The 16,361-nt window shown below is 35.1% G+C and overlaps 1 protein-coding gene across 1 annotated transcript; it reads right to left on the reverse strand.

The window, feature by feature from the left end:
• On the reverse strand, positions 6,087 to 14,603 carry LOC109718725 (glyceraldehyde-3-phosphate dehydrogenase GAPCP1, chloroplastic-like). Its single transcript, XM_020245112.1, has 14 exons — positions 14,332 to 14,603; positions 12,467 to 12,543; positions 12,273 to 12,340; positions 12,116 to 12,154; positions 11,811 to 11,911; positions 10,937 to 11,049; positions 9,795 to 9,894; positions 9,553 to 9,699; positions 8,742 to 8,802; positions 7,977 to 8,074; positions 7,274 to 7,416; positions 6,863 to 6,946; positions 6,666 to 6,755; positions 6,087 to 6,473 (listed from the first exon to the last, which is right to left on the reverse strand). Exons 1-14 carry the CDS (start codon positions 14,431 to 14,433, stop codon positions 6,419 to 6,421), a joined length of 1,278 nt encoding a protein of 425 aa, XP_020100701.1. The 5' UTR covers positions 14,434 to 14,603; the 3' UTR covers positions 6,087 to 6,418.

Below are 16,361 nucleotides of genomic sequence, written 5' to 3' on the forward strand. Positions count from 1 at the left end.
CGGAAGCGCCTTCTGGCCTCAGCAGGGCTTCTGGCACAGGCAGCGCCGCCGCAGGCCATCGCAGTCGCCGCCCGTGAAGCCCTCGCCGATGCAGACGTTCGCGCAGTTGGTGTCCGACATGCAGAGCCCCTTGAAGTTCCTGCTGGGGACCCTGCAAACCCCAGCCTCAACCCTAGGCACCTGAATCTCTGCTCAAAATAGAGATTTAAAATACTAAAAAATATAAAAAAAAAATTACAGAACTTATCTGAACTATAAATTATTTTGAATTTGCTATCCATTTAATTTGTTCGATTTGATTCGATTAAACGATACTTTGACTGCAAAATTTGAATGCGTCGTTCAGCTTAATTTACAGGTTTGGTGAGTTTTCATACAATTCTCACAACTATTAACAAATTAAAGTAAAGTAATTTGATTAAATTTAAAAGTCAAAATACCGCTGGTCGACTGACTCAAATCAAACAAATTGAAAGATTAGACAGTAAAATCAAAATTTTGATAGATTTGATAGCCGATTCAAAATGGTTCACAATTCGCATTTGAAAATATGGCATAGACACATCAAACTCTATATTCTCGGGTCACTTCCTATCAGATCAATTAGGTGCTACAAATACATGTATTTCTGAGCTCGTTTTCAATATAAGATTCAATCTTTTAGGTATAACACCGTCGACTAGTCCATGTATATCTGTATTGGTTCTACAGAAATCGCCGAACAAGATATTGTTGCGTGTCTTACGAAAAGATGAAATCATCAACAGGAGGAGGAAGAGGAAGATGGCACACATGGTCTCCTTCTTGTAAATCTCCATTATTGATCTCAAGAGAGAGAGAGAGAGAGAGAGAGAGAGAGAGAGAGAGAGAGAGAACTTGGTTAAATGTATTGATGTGGTTTATATATAAGGGGAAAAGGAAAAAATGTGTATTTAGAAAAGGGGGAGAGAGAGAGAGAGAGGAGAGAGAGAAAAGGTGGTGGAACAAGAGTCATGTGTGTACTGTGTAGCTATGTGCATTTATTAGTAACTGAAAAAAAGGACCTTGACCAATGAAATTTGAAATTGAGTAACGGCTATTTATTACGGTGAATAATTTAACGTCTTCTAAAGACTATGAACGATTTACCGTGTTTCTTATTTTTATCCACCATAATACTGAGTTGGCAAAAAAAAGATTAATTAGCCAAATAAAATTTTGAAAAAATTACTTGTCAAATTAAAAAATTTATACGATTAAAAAAGCCTGATTTTTTTATTACAAGTACACCAAAAAGGAATCAAAATACAGAATAACTAAAACTCAATTGGATATATATACCTACTTCTTTATTTTGAGAAACATTACGAAAAAATAAATTTCTGTTTCTTCTAAGAGCTTATTTGATATTGAGATCTATCTGTCGCTAGTATATAGGCAAAATGAAATTGGGTGGAAAGTATATAATTAAGAATATGCTTCTCTGATTCTCGATGAGACCTTGATATTATATACGCAAATAGAATAATATTAGTCCACAACCTTTTTTTTATTATTTCTTGCAATCGGAATTCCTAATATTTTGTATTTGTTTGAAATAAGTTTCAATCATTTAAAAAAAAAAAGAAAACGAAGAAATATTAGGACGTGTTTGTTTCCACGGAAGTTGGGCGACGAAGTCGTGAGTTTGTGTAACCCGACTTTGCCGGTGTACGTTCGAATGCAGTGACGAACTAAGACTTCTGTGGGACCCACGCAGCCCGCACGTGTAATCATGTTGAACTAGTGTAGTACCCCGTGCGATACAACGGATAGATAATGTAAAGAAAAATAAAAAATAATAATGATATATTATTTTACAAATTTTCAAGTCAATACATAAGAATATTAAAAATTTCATATTTTATTATTCATAAATTATTTAAATGTATAGATACTTTTTGTGTTTAAAGCTCAACAGTTCAAAAATAAATAAATACATTACATGCTCACTAAATAGACTTTGTGATCACACTATATTACACAAATACATATAAGTGAGGCATAAAAAATTAATACAAATAAAATAAAAAGTAGTTTACATCCAGATTGATAATAAATTAATATAAATATCAATAGCTTTTTCTTAATGATACATTAATTAGAAAGTGGGCCGATAGGAAGATGAAGCATCGGGCAGAGATAGGGATGAGAAGGCGAGACATCAAAGAGTGGGGTGAAAGAGAAATTGCCGCGTGGCAAACTCTATGAGAAATAATATATAGGTATAGAGGTATAGATATGTAAATTATATATATTGTTCTCTGACAGCCTATAAATTTTTGGAGAGCAAGGATTATTTCATATTATTTAACATAATATCATGGTAAACGATTCTGAGCTTGAGTCGCGTCTGGCCCCTAGTCTTATTTCATTTTTTCCTATTTAATTCAAATTCATTATATTCTATGCCTATCAAAAAGTTTCGAGCCCAGATGCAAGGAGGAATGTTGCATATATAAATTAAAAGCATCGTTCTCTGACAGCTTAAACTTGTATTGAATATATAAGTAAAAAATATTGTTCTCTGACAACTTAAACTTCTAGAAAAAACGATTGTTTCATAAAATTTCACAAATCAGTCTCATCCGGCGGCGAGTTCGCATACATCCACAAGTGATGTTCGAAGCAGTACAGTTCCGCACAAACAAACACGCCCTTAGTTAAATTACAAACCAATCGCAAACAAATAAAAAGTGAATTGAAAAGAACAATCAACCACAATCACAAACTAAAACTTGGGTACTCTCCATATTTGGTCTGATGCTTTTGAATAACACAAGCACCAGAAAAGGCTAAATTTTATTCAAATCGGCTCAAAACTTTCCCCCCGGAAGCGCCTTCTGGCCTCAGCAGGGCTTTTGGCACAGGCAGCGCCGCCGCAGGCCATCGCAGTCGCCGCCCGTGTAGCGGCCAGGGACGAAACTAGCACTCGATTATGAGAGGGGCCAAAAATATATACAAATCAAAATTTTAGCAAATAAACAAAATTTACCTAGTCAAATTTTTGATGAAAAAATATATTGACTAAATAATTAGTGTAAAAAAGCATTACCCCTTTTTTATTTACACTTACTTAACTTCTAATTATTTTATTTATATTATTTTACTCAAATAACTTTTAAATTTACTAAATATAATAGTAATTCAGTGAATGATTTAATTTATTAATTTTTACTAAGTATAATTGTGACAAAAAATGACTATTAGTTGACAGAACTATTAACTTTAATATAACCTTTAATTTAATTAAATAAAAAAAATATCTAAAATAATTAGAAATTATGAAGGTACTAAACAAAAAATAAATAAATAAACTCAGAGTTGAGAGAGCATTATATTAGCGCTAAATTTTTTTAAAAATAAACAGGTTACTCATCATAGTTTTAAAATTTAAAAAAAATATTTTTTAAATTTTTTATATAAAAATGACTATTATGTAAATTATGAAAATTTGGGGAGACCATGGCCCCCCTCGGCCTCAACATAGCTCCGTCCCTGGTGTAGCCCTCACCGATGCAGACGTTCGCGCAGTTGGTGACCGACATGCGGAGCCCCTTGAAGTTCCTGCTGGGGACCCTGCAAACCCCAGCCTCAACCCTAGGCATCTCAATCTCTGCTCAAAATATTTAAAATAAATAAAACTTTTTTTAAAAAAAAAATAGACACGTACAGAACTTATTTGAACTATGACTATTTTGAAGTACAATTTTTCAAAAGTTCAATTTTACTGTCCAATCTTTTAATTTATTTGATTTAAATTGGTCAAACGAAATCTAAATTTTAAAAGATTAATTGGATGGCCGATTTAAAATCGTCCATAGTTCATATTTGAAAAGATGGCATAGGTGCATTGAACTCTGTATTATCGGATTGTTTCGTACTAGATATCTATCACCTGCTATAAGTACATGTATTTTTGAACTCGTTTTCAACATAAGGATCGATCTTTTAGATAACACCGTAGATCCATATATATATATCTGTGGTGATTTTACAGAAATCGTCGAACAAGATATTGTTGCGTTTCTTACGAGGAGACGAGATCAGCAGCAAGAGGAGGAAGAGGAAGATGGCACACTTGGTCTCCTTCTTGTACATCTCCATTATTGATCTCAAAAGATTGAGAGAGAGAGAGAGAGAGAGAGAGAGAGAGAGAGAGAGAAAGCTTGCATGGTTAAATGTATTGATGTGGTTTATATAGGATATATACAAATAAGGGTTTTTTTTTTTAAAAAAAAAAGGGTAATTGCTTATATACCCTGAAAAATTTTCGATTTTCTGATTTGCCCCTCTTAGAAGGCTAATATTGAAAATACTTTTTTTACGTTTCAACCTATTTCAAATATACCCCCAGAGTTAAATTTTGTTAATGAACGGTTAGCAATAGCTGTTATCCGTATGAAGTTACTATTTTGTCCTTTTCAATATATCCTTCCACTATCATCGATTTTTTTTATTTGCCCTTAAGTTAGGAGTACAAAAAGTATTTTATATATATATATATATATATATATATATATATATATATATATATATAGAGAGAGAGAGAGAGAGAGAGAGAGAGAGAGAGAGAGAAAAGGTGGTGGAAGGAGTGTCATGTGTGTGGCTGTGCATTTATTAGTAACTGAAAAAAGGAACTTGACCAATGAAATTTGAAATGGAGTAAGGGTACTTGTTGTAGTAATTAATTAGATTAGATTTGGTCAAAAATTCTTATAATTTGGTTATTTTTGCAGTTTAATTTTCATGTTGGGAGAAAACTTTTTGTAGAGACATTTGGTGACATGAATTAATTAGGGTTTAATTAATTGCACCATTAATTGGTCCCCCTCGTTTATTTGATTTTTTTTTATTTTATTCAATCAAATCCTTAATCACTAAAATTAGTTATTATTATATATATATAATTAGTCTCCAAATATAAAACGAAAACGGAGAGAGTTGAGACCTAAATAAAATAAAATATAAAAATTAGAAACCAAATTTTTTTGAAAAAATAGGTAAAGAGTTTAGGGACTAATGGTGCAATTAACTCAATTAATTATTACTCAACTATTAAACAGAATAATAAAATAATATATTCTAAAATCTATAGACTAAAAAAATACATACTATAAAATGAGTTGAATTCATGTGCTTTTAAAAGCATAGAAGTACTTGCGCTTGTAATTTTTTAACCGTCGGATCGCGTCATATCACGTTAAAATTTGTGCAATACTATTAACAATATGTATAAGTTCATGTATAAATAAGAATTAGACCAATTTTGTATTTTGATGAAAATTGAGTTGTTTTTAAAAATAAGAAAAATAGCATTTGGATTAATAAGATGAAATAAGAAGAATAGTAGGCAGTTATTATAAATAAAAAATGATGATATTACTCCTATTATTAAATTTGAATTTAAATTTTTAAATTTAAAATCTCAAATTGTAAATTTTAAAATTCAAAATTTTAATTTTAGATTTTAAATTTAAAGATCAAATTTAAATTTAAAAAAATATAAAATATCAAATTTTCTCTCACTCTCAAAGCTTGTTCCAAGAACAAACTTGTTCCATCCCTTAACAACAGTTTCCATTCCTTAACTGGTTATTTTTAGGATAATCCGTTACGGAATGGAAACTGTTGTTCCCATCTAAATTTTTAGAATAACCCATTAAGGGATTAAGATAATCCGTTAAGAGATGAAAACTATTATTCACTCTTATACCCCATTCAGATGATATGGAAACGATCCAACGACTAAAAATCACAAGTACGTTGAGCTTCTATACTTTTAAAAACACAAAAGCTCAACTCCTACTAAAGAATAATAAAATAATATATTATACTACCCCATAATTTGCAAACGATACTACTAAACGATAGATTCTTATAATAGAATTAAAAATAAAAGTATAGAATAACTAAATATAATTTTTATTTAAAACTACATAATGATAAAGTAAAAATGAGCTACACCAAGTAGGCGAATTAGAGTTTATCAGAATTTGAATACAAAAGCGCCTTTGATAAGACACAAATTTAGTTAACACAAAAATATATATAAAAAAAAGAAAAGGTAAAAGCAGCAAACATCAAATAACATCAAATACAACAAACATTTAATACAACAACCAAATTGGAAGTTCCAAATTAGAATCCACTGAGATTCAAAGTTTTGAATAACTTATTATTGATTTGCTAACACTGGGATTATTATTATTCTCCAAGCCCAGTTCCTCAAGTTTATCTAAAGTTTAACTTAAAATCTATAGTATTGTGATTGAGCCACAATTGGTTTGTTAAGGCAAAAAAAATGATATATCTGACAACAAAACTCTCCCCTCAAAATCGCCGCCGACTAATTTCGGAGGCTCGGAGAGAAGCAGTGTGAGCTTCTGCTGCGGCTCCTTCAGCGGCGGGCGCATACCAGCGCCATGTGCCCGATCAAGTCTAGCACGCGGTTGCTGCACCAAAATTCGAAGAAACGATACGAATATTAGATTTAAATTTGTAAAAACAGGGCATGTTCTTTGTTTCTACAACTTAAGCCGACTTTTTGACCGATGAGCGATTTTGTTCTAGGAGGAATCACTTTTTTTTTCTACCGAAGAAGCAGGAGATGGATTTGAGGAGAGAATAAGGTGTGCTAATAATACCTGTAACCCCACTCGTTGTCGTACCAAGAGACGAGCTTCATGAAAGACTTGCTGAGCCCGATACCTGCCTTCGCATCAAATATGCTCGACCTAGCATAAAGATATAAAAACGGGATGATTCGATTCATTTTCATCTTTCGTAGACCAAAAGCTGAGTCGGCAGCAAAACATGAGAAACAAATGCATTCGGTTCTTACCTTGAATCGCCAACAAAATCATTTGAGACGACATCTTCATCAGTGTACCCAAGAATGCCTTTCAGTGCACTTTCCGAAGCAGCCCTAATAACGATTAACTAAGATTAAGAAAGCAGCTTATGAAGGTAAATATAATAGGGAAGGATCAAATTTTCTTATAATCAACCAAAAAGTCTTCTTCGAGCAATTATTTTACAACATATTTTTGCAATTAAAAGGCTACAGCAACCACTATCCACAATTTAATGGAAAACACAAAATCAAGATCAGGTTAATTGAATAAACAACATTTGAAAAAAAACGAATTAAATGATGTAAAGTTAATGGACAATCTGCACAGCATCCTAGTTGGTGGGCAATCAACAGAAGATAAATGAATTTGTTCCAAGCATTGAGCAGAAGAGGACATACTTGATAGCCGCTTTGACATCATCATATGAAGCACTTTTTTCGATGCGGCAAGTCAAGTCCACAACAGATACGTTAGGTGTGGGAACACGGAACGCCATGCCAGTAAGCTTCCCGTTTAGCTCCGGAAGGACCTTTCCTACAGCCTGGCAAAAACAAGAAGTTAACAACAGGGCAAAATAGTTATAATATATATATATATATATATATATATATATATATATATATATATATATATATCACAGCAAGTAATCTATTAACAGGTATTCCCTGCAAAATCTGAATTCCCATGCTACACTCACAAGGGCGCCTTCTGATAGTAAACCTTGTTCCCAGTGAGGACGTCTAGGTTGGTTACGTACTATGAAAAGTTTTCTAAGAGAGGTTGGTTTCAAATGAAGTTTTGAAGGGCACCTCTCAAAACTCTGATTTTAAAGCGATATGGCAAAAAGAAGGTTTTGCTTTGGGGGGGGGGTGGACGCGGAATAGCAATATGGGGGTGTAACTTTCTTGGAGTTCTTTTACATGCAGTTCCAGGTCAGAGTGCCTTTTAGCAGATAGGATTTGCGATGAGACAGTTTGCGTCTTCCTCTCTAATCTAAGCGTACTCTCGCATCCAAACCAGTAAGAACCACCCAATTTGGCCAATGGCGGGGGGTGGTGTGAATAGCAATATCTCATTTTCTATTATATTCTTTTCCCTCACCTTTGCTGCACCAGTAGAACTAGGAATGATATTCTGACCAGCCCCTCGGCCTCCTCGCCAATCTTTCATGGAAGGACCATCAACAGTCTTCTGTGTTGCTGAAATATTTTACAAAGCAAGCATGTGAGAAAGTTTAGAGAAATCGTTAAAAATTTTCATCATGATTTGCTGATGGGCCTATTTGACGCGACTGGAGTTTAAGTAGAGCTGCTTGAAGAAACACCAACATTTTTTAATTAAAATCACTTCAATACCTTTATAGCTTGTATCAGTAAAAATGTACAGAGACCTCCCAACTACAGGCTATAGTCCATGTGAAATAGGCCCGTCAAGTTTTGTTTTGTTTTTGTTGGCACCCTCTCAACTTTCAATTATTTTGCTTTATGTTATTTTTGTCATTTAAATTGAGAAGTTTGTTAAAATTAACAAATTCATTAGTAGTCGGGCATCAATACCCATTGAAAAGCAGGTAAAGCTGTTTAGTTTAACAGACTTGGTTCATCTTAAGGGAGTATGAATTAAAAAATAGTAAAGTTTGGGGGCCTAATTCAAAATGGCCTATAGTTGAGTGAGTCTCCATAAATTTTCACCACGATTATACTAACTTTAAATTAGAACCTCTGCCTATGGACAGTAGAAGCTCATTGCAGCTTTTGACCAAAAGCAAAAGCTCCGGACTATTTACCTGCAGCCTGCTTGGGCCTGCTTGGCCACTGCATAGCCACATGAAACGAGCACAATTAATCACAAAGGAAGAAAATAAACCTGTTGTTGCATGAACAGTTGTCATTAGGCCTTCGACAATACCAAACTCCTCATGCACTACCTGCAAGAGATAAATATGTTTATGTATCATGCATTGTCAATCAGGATATTGAGATCGTCAACAGTCCAGATTCACTGTGGCATTAAAATGGAACACAGACCAAACTGCAAATTATGTGATTCCTTCTGATTTTTTATATGATATAAATAGTGGACAAGGCAAGAGATCATAAAGAAAACCATCCATGTTATTCATCAATGTGTATAACAAATTAACGAATACAAATAGTACACCAAGCACAATGAAATGATGATACAAAATTTGAAACAGAAACAAAGTTCCAAAGATGCAAATCATGCATGAATTCATCATAGATGGTATTTTTCTATTGCTTACGCGACCCCACTCCCCCGCCCAGATCACAAAGTGGTGAAGGAATAATATACGCAGAGATGCAGATTAACCTAAGCACCCAGATGGGAGGGAACAAAAAAGAAAAGGGGATTTCTTGTATATATAGTCCCTGAAAATATGTGAAATTGCACAAGTACCCCAGCGAAGTTGGCATTTGCGTGATTCCCAAGGTATCTAAAAATGGGCTTGGCATGCACATAGGTGAATATAATTGCCAGGGAGCTCACACAGAAATATCAATTTTATAGAAGTACTTACTAAATTTCACATACTTGGAGGGGTATATAAAAGCAAGCACAACCCAAACCCTCCCCCGCAAAAAACAAAAGCCAAACTTCAAACCAAAAAAAAAAAGAATAAAAAAAAAAGACAGAAGAATCACGGATAAGAGTGAACCTTAGCTAGAGGAGCAAGACAGTTAGTAGTGCAACTCGCGTTGGAAACAACATTCATACTTGGTTGGTAAGTCTTCTCATTCACTCCAACCACAAACATGGGAGCATCAGCAGAGGGAGCGGATATGACCACTTTCTTGGCACCACCCTGTAGCGAACATTAAAAGGGTACAATGGCCATGAATATTTTATATGAGAAATCAATTAAAAAAATTTTGAATTCAAAGAAGAAATTATGCAAACCTTCAAGTGTGCTGATGCCTTTTCCGTTGTCGTAAAAACGCCAGAAGATTCAACTACAAATTCTGCACCAAGATTGCCCCAAGGGATTTCCGCAGGATCTCTGTTTAAGAAATAATGCCATGAACTTTTTAGTATATTCATGTACTCTTTAACATGAATCCTAAAAGGGTTATTTTCATTTATACCCTCACAAATAATGTTAAATTGGGAAAATACTTTGTAAACTTAGTATTTGGGCGCATGCCCCTGAAAAATTGTTTTTATTTGCATTCACACTATGACACCCCGCTAGTCCCACATCGGACGTGGGAGAGCGTGAGGGGCTTATATGTGATGGACACACTGGACTAATAAATGGGCTAAAGCATTTTTTGGACCCGTGGTTTAGGCCCAACGAGTTATTAATGCTAGTGGGCCTTATCATTATAATTGGTATCAGAACCAATTTCACCAGTCGTAAGTGTGAGGTGCGCCTCGTATTGCTTGGTGATTTTGAGCTATGTATGTGATTGGACTGGCGAGAGCATCAGAGCCTAAAATGGGAGGATTATGTGACACCCCAATAGTCCCATTTCAAATAATGTTGGAGATTGTGAGGGCTTATATGTTATAGGCGCACGAGAATTAATAATTGGGTTAAAGCATTTTGGGCCAGTGGTTTGGGCCCGATAGGTTATTAGTGCTAATGGACTGGATAGATGCATATACCCCTGCATAGAGTGTATATGCAATAACCCGTTTTTGAATAGACACCGCCACCAAAAGCATCAGAGAAATAAGTAAGGTTTCCAAGGGTAAACACTCAGATACCAATTTCCCAGGGAAGTTTAACACTCAGATACCAATTTCCCAGGGATGTTTAAGCAATCTTGAATATTTGCAGGAGTATTTGACTATTCGTACAGAACATAAATTCACATTACATTATCAGGAAATGCATAGCTTGGGTAATGAGTCTAGAACCTAGATTTAAGAATGTCTTGATCCACTTGTACTGTTTAAATTAAAAGAAACTAGTTTATGATGCTTTTACAACCACTAGCAAGGAAAAAAAAAAGGATAAAAAGTAAAAGTTTGATAATAACAAGAGCAAGCGGTTCCCTCAAAAATACAAACTATAATGGCAGGTATAATGGCGCTACCTTTTGTTCGTGACTGAAATTCTCTTTCCATTGATTTCTAGAGTAGATTCATCCACTACCTGGATGGTTCCCTTGAATAATCCATGAGTGGAATCGTACTTGAACATGTAAGCCTGAAAAATTAACAAGATCATTATAGATCATGTCAAGAAATTATGACCATAAAAAAGAATGTCGGGAAAAAAAACCATCCTAATCATCAGTCAATCTTGACATGTAGTGATACACAAATAGAAGATTATTGGAAAGAAAAGCAACGAAAAACAACAATGGCTATTATGCTGTTCTTTTCAGATAACCGTCACATCAAGTCATCTCAGGTGTTGCACATTTTATTCCAAAAGTGGATTTCTAGTCTACATTATGCAGTTCGAGTATAGTCAAGCTTCAATTTACAGACAAATAAGAATTAAAGAGTCCAATAATGAGCCTCAAGGTCCTAAAACAGGCCGAGATGATTCTAGAACAAGTCAAATGGGCATACTGAGCTCTCGTTTCGTACCGTTGTTTTTTTTTTTTTCTATAAAACAAATTCTATGATGGAATGTGCAGGGGGATCGAGTGCTTACGGTCCCTACATCTAAGGGATTTGTTCAGCAACAAAAAGCAAAAATGTTAGTTGTAACCTTCCTTGATTTTATGCTCTTTTAGTAGAAACTCTCCCTTGATTTTATGCTTTTTTAAGAATATGCCTTCTGGCAACAAGTTGCACTGCAGGCTAGCCAATGATGACAAAAGTAGATAATCAATCTGGCGGGACATCCAAACACATAGAACTTTCACTTATAAAAACAAGAAAACAGCCACAACACAAAACAAGGCCTTAATTCAAGTTTAACAAAAAAAGAATTAGTACATTCAATTGGTTCCTTACCATGTATTTTGCATCAATAAATGGATCATTCACAGCAACAACTTCAATATCATCTCTGGCGGTAGCAATGCGCAAGACCAGCCTCCCAATACGGCCAAAACCTGCATAACATTATGATCCTTGGATCTTGAAATCAAAATCAAAGTGCACAGCTTTAACCATTATAAAGTAGATTGCAAAATTCTTAGCCAAACAAATTTTGGTTCTAGCTATACAACTAATCTAAAAAGAATAGTTTAAAAGTTACAAGAGTAGCTATACAACTAATCTAAAAAGAATAGTTTAAAAGTTACAAGAGAACTCACCGTTTATGCCCACCTTTGTCTTTCCTCCACTTGACGATTCTACAGCAAAAGAAAGTTTAAGGCCATCAGGTGGTTATAACAACTCATAACTATAAAAAAAGAAAGAAAGCATTTGGACCGATCTTCTTTAAATGGTAATCAAAACAAAGAAACTTACTTGGAACAGAAGGGGGGGCTGCAGTAGCTGTGGCTTTGATCGGCTGAATGCTTCTTGCAACTGATTTTCTGCACAACATGCAAGATACAAAACTCATATCAGCAGAGAGGCAATCCAAAAGTTACCCATTAAACACAAATCATTACAGTTGCATCGGTATTCAAAGAGGTGGATATGAGAGAGTAGCACTTAACCGTGATGAGGTGGATATGGCAGCACCAAAACCACTGGAATGATTCGGGGCTGAGCTCAGACTCCTCACACAAGATATCTAATAAGAACAGAAACTAAATATATCATACTCTCCAAGAAAAAAAAAATTTGGTGAATTAACCAAATTACAAAAGCAAAATAGACATCTCCACAGTTGGATTCAAAAGATCAAACAACACAAAATCATCAGGAGAAGCATCAAAAGAGTGAGCAGACAGTGAGTGAAGCAAATATTCATCAAACTGATCAGCTAAAAAGCAATCTAAATCCATTCAAAAACACTACATAATAATCTGGCAACTACAAGGGATGGATCATACCATGATCAGCTTCATCGTACTCGCAAAGAAAGAAACAATTGATGAACTAATCGAATAACAAGAGCTGGATTCATCAGATCGAAACAACACCAAATCAAAAGGGCAAGCATCAAAACAGAGATTGTATGGTGAGCAAAACAAATCTTGTTATAACTTTTCATCTAAAATCCAACAAAAATCCACTCGAAAACACTAATAAACTAATCTAGATACAAAAAATGATAGGAAAACAAGGATTACACAAGGTTCGGACCACGATCCGCTCCATCATACTTCTCTCCTAAAAATAAGAAATTGATGAACAAGTCTGATAACAAAGGGGAAACAGATATCGCAATAGTTGAATTCATCAGATCAAACACACAATATCAACAGGGGAATATCAAAAGTTCAAAACAGTGATCAAAACTAATCCAAATCCAACTTTTCAGCTAAAATCCAGCCAAAAACCTACTCATAAACACACATAAGCCACTAAAATCAGCAGAGAAAACAAGGGAGAACATATCATATTACTAAAAAGAGAAGAATCGGACTCATCAAATCAAACAAACACCAAATGGAAGGGTGAGAATCAAGAAGAATCTTAATCAAATCTCTCAGCTAAAATCCAACAAAAATCAGCTCAGAAACACTAATGAACTACTCTAGCCACCACAATCGATAGGGAAAACAGAACGCAAGGATCGGGACCTTGATCGACTCAACCATACTTGTCCCAAAAAAAAAAAAGAGAGTTGGGTTCATCAGATCAAAACAACATGGAAATCAAAAGGGAAAGCATCAAAAGAGTGATAGTATAGTAGGCGAAACGAATCCACATCCAAATTTTCAGCACATTTCCAGCCAAAATCAACTCAAAAACATTAATAAACTAATCTAACGGCCACAGTCGATAGGGGAAACGAGAAACAATGCAAAGATCGGGACTTTGTTCAGCTTCATCATACTCGAAGATAATAACTGATTAACAAATTGTATCAGAACATAGAGCTAGACATCCAGAGAGTCGGATCCACCACATCAAACAACGCAAAATCAAAAGGGGAAGCATCAAACAGTGATCAAAGTGAATCAAAATCCAACTTTTCAGCTAAAATCCCATCAGAATCCACTCAAAAACACGCAAAACTAATTAAACGACCACAATTGATAGGGAAAGATCGGGGCCCTGATCAGCTCCATCATACTCAAAGATATAATTTACGAACCTATCGAATCAGAAAGGGAATAAGACATCGCGAGAGTCAGAATTACAATATCAAACAAGCAAAACCCAAAATAAAAAGCATCAAAACAATCAGCCAATACCCCATCAAAATCCACTCAAAAACCCAAATAAACTAATTTAACGACCACAATTGATAGGAAAAACGGGGAAAAAAAAAAAAAAAAACGCAAGGATCGGGAAGGGCATAATTAATGAACCTATCAAATCAGAAAGGGAACAAGACATCGCGAGATCAGACTTACCATCCCAAACAAGCAAAACCCAAAAGAAAAAAACGAGAAAAAAAAAAAAAAACCTTGATCGGCTCCGAAGCCCCACCGCCGCCGCCGCCGCCGAAGCGAGATCCGCCGAGGACGTGCGACGCCGCGGATCGGAGAACAGCAGAGGACGCCGCCATTAGAGACACCCTTCCTTCTCCCTCTCCTCTCTCTCTCTCTCTCTCTCTCTCTCTCGAGGGTTTCTCGAAACCCTAGATGCGTGCGAAGAGGAAATACCAACACCAACAACAACAGCAACAACGTGAAGGAATAGGAAAATGAGAAAAAGCTCTCTCTCTCTCTCTCTCTCTCTCTTTCTCTCTCTCTCTCCCCCACCCTTTTTATAGTTGGGTGGAGTTTGGCTTCTACCTCTCCCTCCGACGGAGTTCCCCGTGCTCTCTGATATTCTCAACCCTCATTTTTCATTTTCCACTCCATTAAAAAAAAAGAAAAGGAAAACTTCAAATATCACCCTGTAATCTTGCACTTTCTCACTTTAGTACCCTACGGTTTAAATTATAAGGAAAACTTCAAATACCCCCTGTGGTTTCGCACTTTCTCACTTTAGTATCGTGTGGTTTCAAGTGTATCAAGTTAGTACCGTGTGGTTTCGTACTTTCTCACTTTAGTACCCTTGGTTTCAAGTGTATCAGATTAGTACCATGTGGTTTCGCATTTTCTCACTTTAGTACCCAGTGGTTTAATATTTCGTTAAATTATATACCCCGAAATGGATAATAAAAACAGAAAATTGAAATCATAGAGTATTAACTTGATATAAAAATGAAACCACAGGGTACTAATTTGATACACTTGAAACCATAGGGTACTAAAGTGAGAAAGTGCGAAACCACATGGTACTAACTTGATACACTTTAAACCATATGGTACTAAAATGAGAAAGTGCGAAACCACATAGGGGTATTTGAAGTTTCCTCTAAATTGTATCACTTTCGTCTCTTGTGGTTTCACTTTTCTCTTTTGGAAAAACTTCAAATACCACCCCTGTGGTTTCGCACTTTTTTACTTTAGTACCTTGTGGTTTAAAGTGTATGTACCATGTGGTTTCGTACTTTCTCACTTTAGTATCATGTGATTTAAAGTGCATCAATTTCGTACTCTATAATTTCATTTTTCTCTTTTTGTTATTCCCTTTATTAATTTTTTTCATTACATCAGTAACAAAATTAAAACTAAAGGGTACTAAAGTGAATATTTGATAAACTATAGATGGGTATCTGAAATTTTTGGTATATGATTTAATAAAAAGTTAACAGAGGGACTGATGAAAAGAAAAAAAATATAACCACACGATACGACATTAATTAATACACTTTAAATTACATTTTCTAAAATGGAAAAGTGCGAAACCACGGGGTGGTATTTGAAGTTTACCCAAAAAAAAAAAAAAAAGAAATATATGGGGGTGAGAATAACACGATCTGGGGGTTTGTTGGGTATCGAGACGTTGACGGAGTGGGGGTGTTGGAAACGAGGGTTAGGTGGCTTGAGCGAGATTAATTCAGCGTCAGTGCGTCCGCGTAGACTTATCATGCGTACTGCGAACCCATCCTTCGCATCCGCACCCTCGGTTCTCTCCACGGTCGAATCGAACGGTGGAGAAGGACGGTCGCATAGGGGGAACGCATGCACGGCCCGTGAAGGACCGTGCGGGTAAAGATGCTTACGTCACGACCGGTGCCGTGGGGCCCACCTGAAAAGTGTATTTTACTACGGAAATTGAACGTGACATGAGAGATTTTAGGTGGACCCGGTGTACCACGTCATCTTACGTGGCCTTTTTTATATTTTCTTTTGCACAATAGTTTTTTTTTTTTTTGGACTCTAATAATATTGAACATATATATATAATTTATATAATATTACAGTTTAAAATAAATAAAACATACAAAATTTATTTCAATTATAAATTATTTTAAATTCACTATCTAATCTTTAAATTTTTAATTTTACTATGCAACCTTTCAATTTGTTTAATTTGAGCAAGTCAACGGCATTTTGATTTAAAAATTTGAATGTGTCGTTTATCTTTATAGGTTCAGTTAAT

The sequence above is a fragment of the Ananas comosus genome, linkage group 12 (genome assembly GCF_001540865.1).
Source record: "Ananas comosus cultivar F153 linkage group 12, ASM154086v1, whole genome shotgun sequence".
NCBI classification, from domain to species: domain Eukaryota; kingdom Viridiplantae; phylum Streptophyta; class Magnoliopsida; order Poales; family Bromeliaceae; genus Ananas; species Ananas comosus.

Bases quoted from the DNA above. Each gene is read 5' to 3' on its own strand.
- LOC109718725 (XM_020245112.1), bottom strand. From the start codon at position 14,433: ATGGCGGCGTCCTCTGCTGTTCTCCGATCCGCGGCGTCGCACGTCCTC. The intron at 12,544-14,331 runs GTTTTTTTTTTT...TGTTCTTATTAG, and splicing joins GGGCTTCGGAGCCGATCAAG to ATATCTTGTGTGAGGAGTCT. The intron at 9,895-10,936 runs GTAGCGCCATTA...TTTCTTAAACAG, and splicing joins ATTTCAGTCACGAACAAAAG to AGATCCTGCGGAAATCCCTT.